Source organism: Nomascus leucogenys, chromosome 24 (genome assembly GCF_006542625.1).
Source record: "Nomascus leucogenys isolate Asia chromosome 24, Asia_NLE_v1, whole genome shotgun sequence".
Taxonomy (NCBI): domain Eukaryota; kingdom Metazoa; phylum Chordata; class Mammalia; order Primates; family Hylobatidae; genus Nomascus; species Nomascus leucogenys.
In genome coordinates this window covers 12868663-12880834 of record NC_044404.1, presented here as the reverse complement: position 1 = coordinate 12880834, position 12172 = coordinate 12868663, and the positions used below count along the sequence as shown (strand labels likewise).

Here is a 12172-nt window from a genome sequence, read left to right as displayed (position 1 = left end):
GAGAACAGCCTGGGCAACATAGTGAGACCCCCATCTCTATGAAAAAAAAATTTTTAAATTAAGCCAGGCATGGTGGTGTGTGCCTATAGTCCCAGCCACTTGAAAGGCTGAGGCAAAAGGATCATGTGATCCTGGGAGGTCGCAGCTGCAGGGAGCTATGATCGCACCACTGCAACTGCAGCCTGGGTGAAGGAGTGAGACCCTGTCTGGGGAAAAAAAAAAAAAAAAGAAGTGGCTCATAGGGGCAGCGAGTGGAGTGGACGAGAACCTGGAACCTGGTGGCACTTGTCTGGGTTCAAACTCCAGCCCACAGCCCTTGGAAGTTCCCTGACTTCCCAAAGCCTCCGTTTCCTCCTCTGTAAAAGGGGAATGATCACAATCCTTGAATCACAGAGTAGTTACAAACATTAATGAGCCGAGTTTGGAACATGTGGGTGATTCACAAATGCTTCCTGGAAGGAAATAATATGCAAATGGAAGCCCTCTGAAAAGAGGCAACCCCCATCAAAAACCCGCAAACATGAGGGGGAGTTACTGGAAGTTCAAAAATCCAGAGAGGTAAACTGAGGTCCGGGGAGGGACGAGGCCCTTACCTCGAGAACAGCTCACGCAGGCCGTGCAGCGGCCGGCCTCGTCCAGGTAGTAGTCGGGCTCACACTGCTTCCTGCAGTCACCAGACCCCTGTGGGCATGGCTGTGTTGGGGACAGACCTGGGGAAACAAGCAGAGAAGCTGCAGGCCAGGCCGCCTTGGCAAAGGCCTCACTCCCCACCCAACCCTGAAGCCCCCCATCCCTCACCGTGGCCAGCTCCCAAACTCCGCACGTCAGCTCAGTCCGGCCTTTCAGAGGGAGTCCTGAGGCTCAGAGAGGACAGGAATGCTGCGTGCATTCCACACGAGAGGAGGGTACTCACTGCCCCGCAACCAGCCCCTGCCCACTGTTCCTCCTGAGGCCACCATGCCACAGCTTCCCCCAACCCTGTCTCACAGCTCTGTCACTCCCCTGCTCAAAACTTTGGGAACAGCTTCCCTGAGAGCTCAGCACACTAGCGTAACTCCTGTTCAGAATGGTATTGGGCGGGGAGGGGTTGGATGCCTCCTATCTCCCTCTTTTAAAGACCCGTGTGGGCCAGGCGCGGTGGCTCACGTCTGTAATCCCAGCATTTTGGGAGGCTGGGGCAGGTGGATTACTTGAGGCCAGGAGTTTGTGACCAGCCTGGCCAACATGGTGAAACCCCGTCTCTACTAAAAAAAAAAAAGTAGCCAAGTGTGGTGGCAGGCGCCTGTAGTCCCAACTACTCGGGAGGCTGAGGCAGGAGAATTGCTTGAACCCAGGAGGCAGAGGTTGCAGTGAGCTGAGATCGCGCCACTGCACTCCAGCCTGGGCGACAGAGCAAGACTCACCTCAAAAAAACAAACCACAAACAAACAAAAGACATCATAGAGAGAATACGCAAAGCCATGGAGCGGGAGAAGGTACAACTATAGGAAAAGAGCTCCAACCCAAAATTGTTAGAAGTCCCAGAAATTCATTTTTTTTACAAAACTGACCCAAGAGAAAGGAAAGCACATGCACGCAAGGATGTATTTTTTATTCTTCATTATAGCCAAAGGCAGAAATAACCCAAATATCCAAAAACTGGATACACAGAGCACGGCATATCTACGCCATGGAGGGCTATTCAGTAATAAAAAGGGAATAGGCTGGGCGCGGTGGCTCACACCTGTAATCCCAGCACTTTGGGAGGCCAAGGTGGGCGGATCACCTGAGGTCGGGAGTTCGAGACCAGCCTGACCAACGTGGTGAAATCCCATCGCTACTAAAAATACAAAGTTAGCCAGGCGTGGTGGTGCGCACCTGTAATCCCAGCTACTCAGGAGGCTGAAGCAGGAGAATCGCTTGAACCCAGGAGGTGGAGGTTGCAGTGAGCCGAGATTGCGCTATTGCACTCCAGCCTGGGCAACATGAGCGAAACTCCGTCTCAAAAAAAAAGAAAAACAAAAATGACTGAGGGTCGACCCTTCGCCATGGGGACCAGGAGGGCATCAGATGGACACGTGCAGAGGCTGGCCAGCTGAGTTGCAAGTGTCACAACAGCAGAGTGGGACCCATTTCCCTCTGACAAACCAACATAGAGGGAAATAGAGGGAGAGATGGGGCACCGGTGCCCGGCACAAGGCAGGCCCTCTGCACTGCTGGCAAATGAATGAGCCCTCTGGTGTCTACCTCTGCCCCTCGATGCTTTCAGCCCTAGATCATACCTTGCCACTGTCTTCTCTCCCCACCAGGAAAAGACCACAGATCAGTGCCCGCCTGCTCTAAACACCCCCACTCATGGGCCATCCACTAATCGGGCACCCCAGGGAGACGACCCACAGCTTCATGGGGAAATTACCTGGATCTGAACTAGGCCTTCCCACAGAGGAGGCAGAGTCGGGAGCCCTTGTCAGTTTAGAAGCAGCTTCCTGGGCGAGGCGGGTGCCCCCTCTTAGAGGCATGGTGCTGGCACTGGAGGTTGCTGGGGACACCGGGGTGGGCTTGGCCTGGGGGATGGTGCCACTGGGGAAGAAGCCAGAGATGGGACTGATAATTCTGCCAATGGGGCAAGGGAGGCCTGTGCTCACGAATAACAGTTTCCACAGAGACGGGGTCCCAGGCCCTCGGCCCATTGCCTCTGGCGGGCCCACTGTAAGCTCCTGGGAGCAAGGCCCTGTGTTTTCTAAGCCCTGTGGGTCTCCCATGTGCTCAGGGCAGGGCTGGGCACACCCTAGGGCCTCAAATGATCTGAGGGGCTTGGCAGAGAGGCACCCCGAAGTCCTGACACCATGGGCTGAATCCCGCTTACACCCCCAGCCCAGTTGTACCATGGGCATCCTGTGGGGTGGGACAGCTTCATCTGAAAGCCAGCTTGGGGGAAGAGGACGAGGCAGAGCCAGGGAGTCACCTGGAGGGTTCCTTGCAGTTTTCTGGGCTGGCACAGGCAGGGCTGACCCCTGGGGAAGCCGACTCACAGACCGTGTTCTTCTGCGCCGTGCCTGCAGGGGGGACAGCAGTGCCTTCAGAATCAGTGTTGGGGACCCAAAGTCTCCCGGAATACACCCTTCACTACCACAGGCCAGAGTTGGAGATGGGGCCATTGGAAAACGCAGTAGTCATCTGGAGGTGGCACCTGCCTGGCACCCATTCCTCTTCGGAGCAAAGCAGCCTACCTTTCCCTGGGGAATTACTCTCCCTCTGATCTCAGCATCTGTGGTTAGGGGTCAGGACCGACTGAACCCCCTTTCCCGAGTGGCCATGAGACCAGGCTGGACCAATCAATCCATTCCATTCCTCTGGCCACGATAAGCCAGTTCAGGGACGGACATGTGACCCAAGCCTGTGAGGCAGAATTTAAAGATTCTGGTTTGGGATTTAAAGGTTTTGGTTTTGGATATTAAAAATGTAAGAAAGGGGAGCTGTCTTCCCACTGGCGCTGGGCAGAGCTGCTAGTAAGTATCTTGCCGACGAACCAACAGAGAGGGAAACAGAGGTGAGAGATGGGGCAAGATGGAGCCCTGGATCCAGCCATGCCTGAAGCTTCTCAGAGCTATCCCCAGACTTTTAAGCTACATGTGCTAAAAAATTGGGGATTTTGCTACTTGCAATCCAAGGAGTCCTGAAGAATGCTGGACGGAAGCAGAGTGGAGAAGAAAACACACACATCATCCATCCAGTGCCCCTGAGTTTTCCTGCTATGTCCTAACTGTGCCAGGAAAGTCAATTTTATTTACTTATCTATTTATTTATTTGAGACAGAGTCTTGCTCTGTCACCCAGGCTAGAGTGCAGTGATGCAATCTCGGCTCACTGCAACCTCTGCATCCCAGGTTCAAGCAATTCTCCTGCCTCAGCCTCCCGAGTAGCTGGGATTACAGGCGCCTGCAACCACGCCCGGCTAATTTTTGTATTTTTAGTAGAGACGGGGTTTCGCCATGTTGGCCAGGCTGGTCTCAAACTCCTGACCTCAGGTGATCCACCCTCCTCAGCCTCCCAAAATGCTGGGATTACGGGCATGAGCCACCGTGCCTAGCCCAGTCAAATGATTATAATCATACACTCTTCACCAGGCTGTCATCAGGATAAACAGAAGAGTACATGTGAGGTGCCCATCACACTGCATGACATATGGTAAATGCTATGTCCTTACCCCCATCTGGACTCCCATCCCATCACTTAGAAGGTGACCCGTATGTTGCCGGGCACGGTGGCTCACACCTGTAATCCCAACACTTTGAGAGGCCAAGGTGGGCGGATCATGAGGTCAGGAGTTCGAGACCAGCCTGGCCAACATAGTGAAACCCCATCTCTACTAAAATTACAAAAAATTAGCCAGGCATGGTGGCAGGTACCTGTAATCCCAGTTACTCAGGAGGCCGAGGCAGGAGAATCACTTGAACCTGGGAGGCAGAGGTTGCAGTGAGCTGAAGATCATGCCATTGCACTCTAGTCTGGGCGACAGATCAAGGCTCCGTCACAAAAAAAAAAAAAAAAAAAAAAAGGTGGCCTGTATGTGTGAGACTTCGCTCTGAAGGTTTCCGTGGAGGTGAGTGCGAGCAATGCTGACCTCTCGTGTTCTGTGGCACGGTGGAGGGACAACACCTAAGCTTAGACATTTCCTGCTCTGTCTCTGCAGGCAATTTACCTCCCATCTCTGGACCTCGACTTCCACACCTGGAAAATGGGGCTAATACTGTCTGTCTTATGGAGACTTGAGAATTTCAGGAGAGACAGCCAGTGAAGGCTCTTAGCCTGGGGCTTGGCTGACTGGAGGCAGAAACTGCTTTCTATTTTACAGCTGGAAAAAAACCAACAACCCCAGACAGCTGCCCCATGGGTGAGTCCACAGGGGACCCCAGAGATTAACCAGGGTTTGGCAGCTGAGATTAGAACACTTCTAAAACAGTGCTGTCCAACAGAAATATGTGAGTCACATAGGTCAGCTCAAATATTCTAGGAGCCACACTTTAAAAGATAAAAAGAAATAAGTGCAATTAATTTTCATAGTATATTTATTTAACCCAGTATATCTAAAATATTACCATGTTTGCAGGCAATCAATATAAAAAGTAATTAATTATATTCTTGTTTATACCAAGTTTTTGAAATCCAGTGCATATTGTACACACAGCACTTCTCAATACGGACCTAGCTGCATTTTTTTTTATTTTTTATTGGGTTTTTTGGAAACAGAGTCTAACTCTGTCGCCAGGTTGGTGTGCAGTGGCACAATCTCAGCTCACTGCAACCTCCATCTCCTGAATTCAAGCAATTCTCATGCCTCAGCCTCCTGAGTAGTTGAGATTTCAAGCACCCACCACCACACCTGGCCAATTTTTATATTTTTAGTAGAGACGAGGTTTCACCACGTTGGCCAGGCTGCTCTCGAACTCCTGACTTCGAGTGATCCGCCTGCCTCAGCCTCCCAAAATGCTGGGATTACAGGTGTGAACCAACGCACCCGGCCCCTAGCTGCATTTTAAGTGCGTGGCCAAGTGCGACGGGCCAGTGGCACTGCATTGGGCAGCTCGGGTCCAGGGGCAGCAAAGGGAGGCCTCTGGCGCCCACCGTGTGGCAGTCTCAGGAACACCGCCCAGACAGTCCCTCCAGCAGGAAGCCTTGGCTGGAACAACTGAACTCAAGATGTTTTTCACAAAGATGCAAAAGTTTCTGAGCTGGAAACTTTTTGGAAGTCTGGCCTTTTTGGAGAGGCCCCCAAGGCCTTCAGTTACACCTCCTCATTGACAAATGGGGAGACTGAGGTCCAGAGACGGGTGGGAACATGCCCCACAGTTGCAAATCTTTGCAAAATCCTACGTATCTGCCACCCAGTCCACTGCAGCACTCTCCCCTGCTTATGGGTGGAGGCCTCCATCATTCCTTAGCAGAGCGCTCTCCCCTGACCCTGGAATTTGACCAGATTTGAACTCCACCCACCCCCAGCTTGGCTCTCCCTGTCAGGTGCCTCCATATCTTAATTCAGCGAATTTCTATGGGGAGCAGGTGCCATGCCTAGCATTTGATCAGGCAGTGGGGAGGTGCTGATGAACACCAGGAGCATGGTCTTTGCCCTCAGGAAGCTTCCAGCCAGGAAGGGAGACAGACATTGATCAAACCAAGAGACAGACAGAGGTATGTATCCACATTTGCAAAGGACACAGTGCTACCAGCTTCCCTAGTGAGAGGCCAGGGACGGCCTCTTGAGGAAGTGGGGTGGAGAGCTCAGGGCTGAGTAGGATTTGACTAAGTGAATGCGGAGGGAAGGGTGTCTCTGACAGAGAGAACAGCACGTGCAGAGGCCGGGTGGGACAGAGAAGCGCACACGTCCTCCGACCTGGAAGAAGGGCAGCGCAGGTGGAGCCCAGAGAGTGAGGGCTTGGTGCTGAGAGCTGAGGCAGGGAGAAAGGAGGGGGCTGTGTTGGGATCACATCCTGAGACTCTGATTCTGGGAAGATGGCACAGACACATTTTCCCCTCATCCTCCCACCAAGAACCGCTGAAAGCCCTGGATATTATGTACAAAATAAATGTAAGAAAGCTCTGAAAGATGAAGAGAAGAAGGCAGGTCAACTGGGGGCCTTGGGACCTGAAGGACCCAATCAATGGTGAGTCCCTGGAGTTTTCTTTTTTTTTTTTTTTTTTTTTTTTTTGAGGCGGAGTCTTGCTCTTGTCACCCAGGCTGGAGTGCAATGGCTCAATCTCAGCTCACTGCAACCACCGCCTCCCAGGTTCAAGTGGTTCTCCTGCCTCAGCCTCCTGAGTAACTGGAATTACAGGCACCTGCCACCAGGCCTGGCTAATTTTTGTATTTTTAGTAGAGATGAGGTTTCACCATGTTGGCCAGGCTGGTCTTGAACTCCTGACCTCAAGTGATCTGCCTGCCTCAGCCTCCCAAAGTGCTGGAATTACAGGCGTGAGCCACCGCACCTGGGCTTGTGTCCTTATCTTTAGAGTAACAGGAAGATACTGAAGCATTTCAGGTATATATCCGTGTGTGTGTGTGTGTGTGTGTGTGTGTGTGTGTGTGTGTGTGTGCGTGCGTGTGTGCGTGTGAGAGAGAGAGAGAGGATTACATTCAGATTTGGTCTTGCAAGGGTCATTCTGGCTGTCTGCCATGGGGGCTGTACAAGAGAAGGAATTCGGGGTGAGAAGGTGGGGAAGATAATTGGAGGCCAAGTCTACAGGACTTGAGGATGGGCTGGCTGTGAGGGATGAAGGAAGCGGGGAAGGACAAAAGGGGCAGGCACTGGTAGCGATGGGGGTGACTGCCAATCCCCAGGTTTGCACAACAGGGCATGGGACTCCAGAGAAAGACCTGGTTGGGGGAGGGACCACAGGTACTTTGTGGCACTTTTCTCCTCAGTGGACACAGGGCTGCCTCTGAGCCCATCTCCCCAGCTCCATACAGTCTGCAGCTGCGGCAGCCACTCTGTGCTGTGCTCCAAAGCCCACCCACTCCTCATGCCTGCCTTCTGGAAGATGGTCCCAACGCCACCCAGACAGGTTCTGTGGCCCATACCCCTTCTCTGGTTAAGAGCAGCCCTGACACTTCGTACTATCAGAGAAGTAGAAGTCAGAGAGGTAAGAAACTTGTCTGAGGTCACACGATGAGTTGGAAAAGAAACCCAAGTTTCTCAAGTCTTGAGCCTGGGGCCGGATCTCTCAGCACCTCTAACTCCCAATGCCCTGAACCTGAAAGGGGGACGCCAACACCAATCTTCTAGGGAACTCCCAGGACAGAGACTTGAGGTTTCCTTCTTGTTTATGGGGCATCAGATAACTTCTGCCTTGAGCCTCAAACCAAAGCAAGACCTCCTCCAGCCAGGTCTATGCCAGGGGACAGCAGGGTCTCTCTGCACCTGGAACACAAGGTGGGGGAGGGCAGCAGAAGGGCTGGGTGCTGGGTACATCCCTGGCCCATCACCCAAGGAGACATGATCTGTCCAACAGTCTCCGGGAAGCGGGAGGTTGGAAGTCAATAGTGCACTGGGGTGGGTGGAAGGTGCAGCAGGAACAGCATAGATCTCTGTCCTGAGTCAAGGGTGGGGACACTGACCTGGGAACTTGACAATCATCCCTGCTGGACAGACAGAATGGAAGAAGCAGCGGGCACAGGAGTTGACGGCAGACGTGGCACAGAACATGCCAGGTCGACACTCGCAGACACGGGAGGAGTTCCATGCACACGGCATCTTCTCCACGAGGTCGTCTAAGGGACACAGACAGGGGTCACAGAGGGGAACAGAAGGAAGGCATCTCTCCAGAGAGCTCTTGAGATGAGGGGGAGAGGGCAGGCGCAATGCAGCCTCCGCCTCCCAGCTCAACCCCCTGGTGACCACTAAAATTGGATTAAAAATTAAAATAAATTAATGTACCAATGTTTTAAAATGCAAAAAAATTAAAAAAAGACATGGAGGAAACTCAGATACGTATTGCTAAATGAAAGACACCAGTCTGCAAAGGCTACACACTGTCATTCCAACTACATGACATTTCTGGAAAAGACGAAACTATCGAGACAGTAAAAAGATCAGTAGCTGCCAGAGGTTCAGGGGAAGGGAGAGATGAACCGACGAGCTCAGGACACATTTAGGGCAGTGAAAATATTCCGGATGCCACGGTGATGGTGGGCATATGTCATCATCCTTTTGTCTAAAGCCCTAGAATGGGCAACACCAGGAGTGAACCCTGCTGTAAACTATGGACTTCAGTTAGTAATAATAAGGCATCATTATCGGGTCATCAATGCTAACAACCGTGCCACACTAATGCAAGGTGTTCGTGACAGGGGAGGCTGGGTGCAGTGGCTCATGCCTTTAATCCCAGCACTTTGGGAGGCCGAGGCAGGAGGATCATTTGTCCTCATATGGCGACATGGTGAAATCCCATCTCTATAAAACATGGGCAACATGGTGAAATCCCGTCTCTACAAAAAAAAAAAATACAAAAATTAGTCAGGCATGGTAGCACATGCCTGTAGTCCCAGCTACTTGGGAGGCTGAGGTGGGAGGATCGCTTGAGCCCAGGAGGTTGAAGCTGTAGTAAGCTGTGATTGCACCACTGCACTCCCGCCTGGGCAACAGAGTGATACCGTTTCAAACAAAAAAATAGGGGAAACTGTGGGAGACTGGGAAGGGGGTAAAGGGTATATGGGAACTCTGTATTTTCTGTCAATTTTCCTGTAAACCTAAAACTGCTCTAAGAAATAGTTTATTAATTTTTTTTTTTAAGACAGAGTCTCACTCTGTCACCCAGGCTGGAGTGCAGTGGCACGATCTCGGCTCACTGCAGCCTCCGCCTCCTGGGTTCAAGCAGTCTCCTGCCTCAGTCTCCTGAGTAGCTGGGATTACAGGTGCACAACACCAAGCTCAGCTAATTTTTTGTATTCTTAGTAGAGATGGGGTTCCACCATGTTGGCCAGGATGGTCTCAAACTCCTGACCTCAGGTGATCCACCCGCCTCGGCCTCCCAAAGTGCGGGGATTACAGGCGTGAGCCACCGTGCCCGGCCAGAAATAGTTTATTAATTTTTTTAATGGACAAAGGATTGGAATAGACATTTCTCTAAAGCAGATACACAGCTGGCCAATAAACACATGAAACATGTCCCACACCGTTAGCCATTAGGGAAATGCAAGTCAAAATCACAGTGAGATACCACTTCACATCCACTAGAATGACTAGAATCAAAAAGACAGATAATAACAACTGCTGGCAGGAAAAGCAGGAAATCACAGGTTGGTTAACAGACATAAAAAGTACAGCTAGGCCGGGAGTGGTGGCTCACACTTGTAATCCCAGCACTTTGGGAGGCCGAGGTGGGCAGATCACCTGAGGTCAGGAGTTTGAGACCAACATAGTGAAACCCTGTCTCTACTGAAAATACAAAAATTAGCCGGGTGTGGTGGTGTGCGCCTGTAATCCCAGCTATTGGGGAGGCTGAGACAAGAAAATCACTTGAACCCGAGAAGTGGAGGTTGCAGTGAGTTGAGATCGTCCCACTTCACTCCAGCCTGGACAAAAGAGCGAGACTCCGTCTCAAACAAAACAAAACAAAACAAAAATAGCACTGGTAAAACTGATAATTAATTTGTAACAGGCCTGGAGACCAACAAGGGGCAACCTTGGCAGATCAGAAATGAAGACAACTCCCCGAAATACGGAAGGCAGAGGACAGATGAGATCAGACTGAAGGAGACCACAGCCCAGAATGCAGCCAAGGGGGACTCGCTGAAGAAGGGGTAAAGGCGCTGGATAGCTCCTCATCGACTCATGCCACAGAGCCAGAGGCCACGCGTCTCCCTGCAAAGAGACTATTGCAGCCCCACCTGAGCCTCATGGCCCTCAGAGGTGGGTTTCAGAAGCCCCATTTGCAGACCACCTGCATCATGAGATATGATGTGCACAGAACTAGAAGTCAGCAAACATCAGAGGAAAACCAGCGCCAAGGAAGAGGAGCTCTGAATGCAAAGAGAACTAACACTCAAGGAGGCAGAAAAGAGGGAAAACAGAACGAAACATTAGAAACGATACCTTCACGCACCACAGAGCAACATCTCAGTCAACAATGGATGGCATATATGATGATGGTCCCATAAGATCATAATGGAAGCCGGGCGCGGTGGCTCACGCCTGTAATCCCAGCACTTTGGGAGGCCGAGGAGGGCAGATAACCTGAGGTCAGGAGTTCAAGACCAGCCTGGCCAACATGGTGAAATCCCACCTCTACTAAAAAAAATACAAAAATTAGCCAGGCGTGGTGGCGCATGCCTGTAATCCCAGCTACTTGAGAGGCTGAGACAGGAGAATCACTTGAACCCAGGTTGCGGAGAGCCGAGATTGCACCATTGCACTCCAGCCTGGGCAACAGAGCGAGACTCCATCTCAAAAAAAAAAAAAACAAAAAATGAGATAATAATGGAGCTGAGAAATTCCTATTGCCTAGTCATGTCATAGCCACAGCAATTGGTTATCATAGCACATGCGTTACTCCCATGTTTGTGGAGATGTTGGTGTAAACAAACCTACTGCACTGCCAGTTGTATAAAAGTGCTGCGTAGCACACGCAATTATGGATAGTACGTAATACTTGATAATGATGATAGAAAGCTATATTGCTGGTTTATGTACTTACTGTACTATACTTTTTATCCTTTTTTTTTGAAACAGGGTCTTGCTCTGTTGCCCAGGCTGGAGTGCAGTGGCACGATCACGGCTACTGCAACCTCAACTTCCTGGGCTCAAGCAATCCTCCCACCTCAGCCTCCTGAGTAGCTGGGACTACAGGCGCATGCCACCACACCCAGCTAACTTATTTTATTTTGTGTAGAGATGGGGATCTCACTGTGTTGCCCAGGTTGGTCTCAAACTCCTGGCCTCAGGTGATCCTCCCAGCCTGGCCTCCCGAAGTGCTGAGACTGCAGGCATCAGCCACCAAGCCGGCCTTGTCATTATTTTACAGTGTACTCCTACTTATTAAAAAAAAAAAGTTAACTGTAATACAGCCTCAGGTAGGTCCTTCTGCAGGTATCCAGAAGAAGGCATCGTTATCACAGGAGATGGTACTCCATGCATGTTACCGCTCCTGAAGACCTTCCAATGGGACAGGATTCGTTTCTTTTTTTTTTTTTTTTTTTTTGAGACAGAGTCTCGTTCTATTGCCCAGGCTGGAGTGCAGTGGCGCAATCTCAGCTCACTGCAACCTCCGCCTCCCGGGTTCAAGCAATTCCCCTGCCTCAGCCTCCTGAGTAGCTGGGATTACAGGCGCATGCCAACATGCCCGGCTAATTTTTATGTTTTTAGTAGCGACAGGGTTTCACCATGTTGGCCAAGCTGGTCTTGAACTCTTGACCTCAAGTGATCTGCCCACCTTGGCTTCCCAAAGTGCTGGGCTTACAGGTGTGAGTCACTGCACCCTGCCAATGGGACAAGATTCGGAGGAGGGAGACAGTGATTCTGATGATCCTGACTCTGTGTAGGCCTCAGATAATGTAGGTGTTTGTGTCTCAGCTTTTAATTTAAAAATGTTAAAAATAATAAAATAAAATTTTAAAATAGAAAAAAGTGTATTGAATAAGGCTATAAAGAAAATATTTTTGTACAGCTGTACAATGTGTTTGTGCTTTAAGCTAAGTGTTA

At 50.8% G+C, this 12172-nt stretch overlaps 1 protein-coding gene across 2 annotated transcripts in view; it reads right to left on the bottom strand.

Moving 5' to 3' along the window:
- Positions 1–12172, bottom strand: part of TNFRSF8 (TNF receptor superfamily member 8) — a 79857-nt gene that overhangs the window by 32300 nt on the left and 35385 nt on the right. For both annotated transcript variants that reach the window (XM_030805471.1, XM_030805472.1), the window contains 4 exons: positions 8092–8244; positions 2945–3035; positions 2396–2559; positions 594–710 (listed from right to left, as the gene is read on the bottom strand). In XM_030805471.1, coding sequence (XP_030661331.1) covers positions 594–710; positions 2396–2559; positions 2945–3035; positions 8092–8244 — 525 coding nt within the window. The remainder of the gene's footprint in view (positions 1–593; positions 711–2395; positions 2560–2944; positions 3036–8091; positions 8245–12172) is intronic.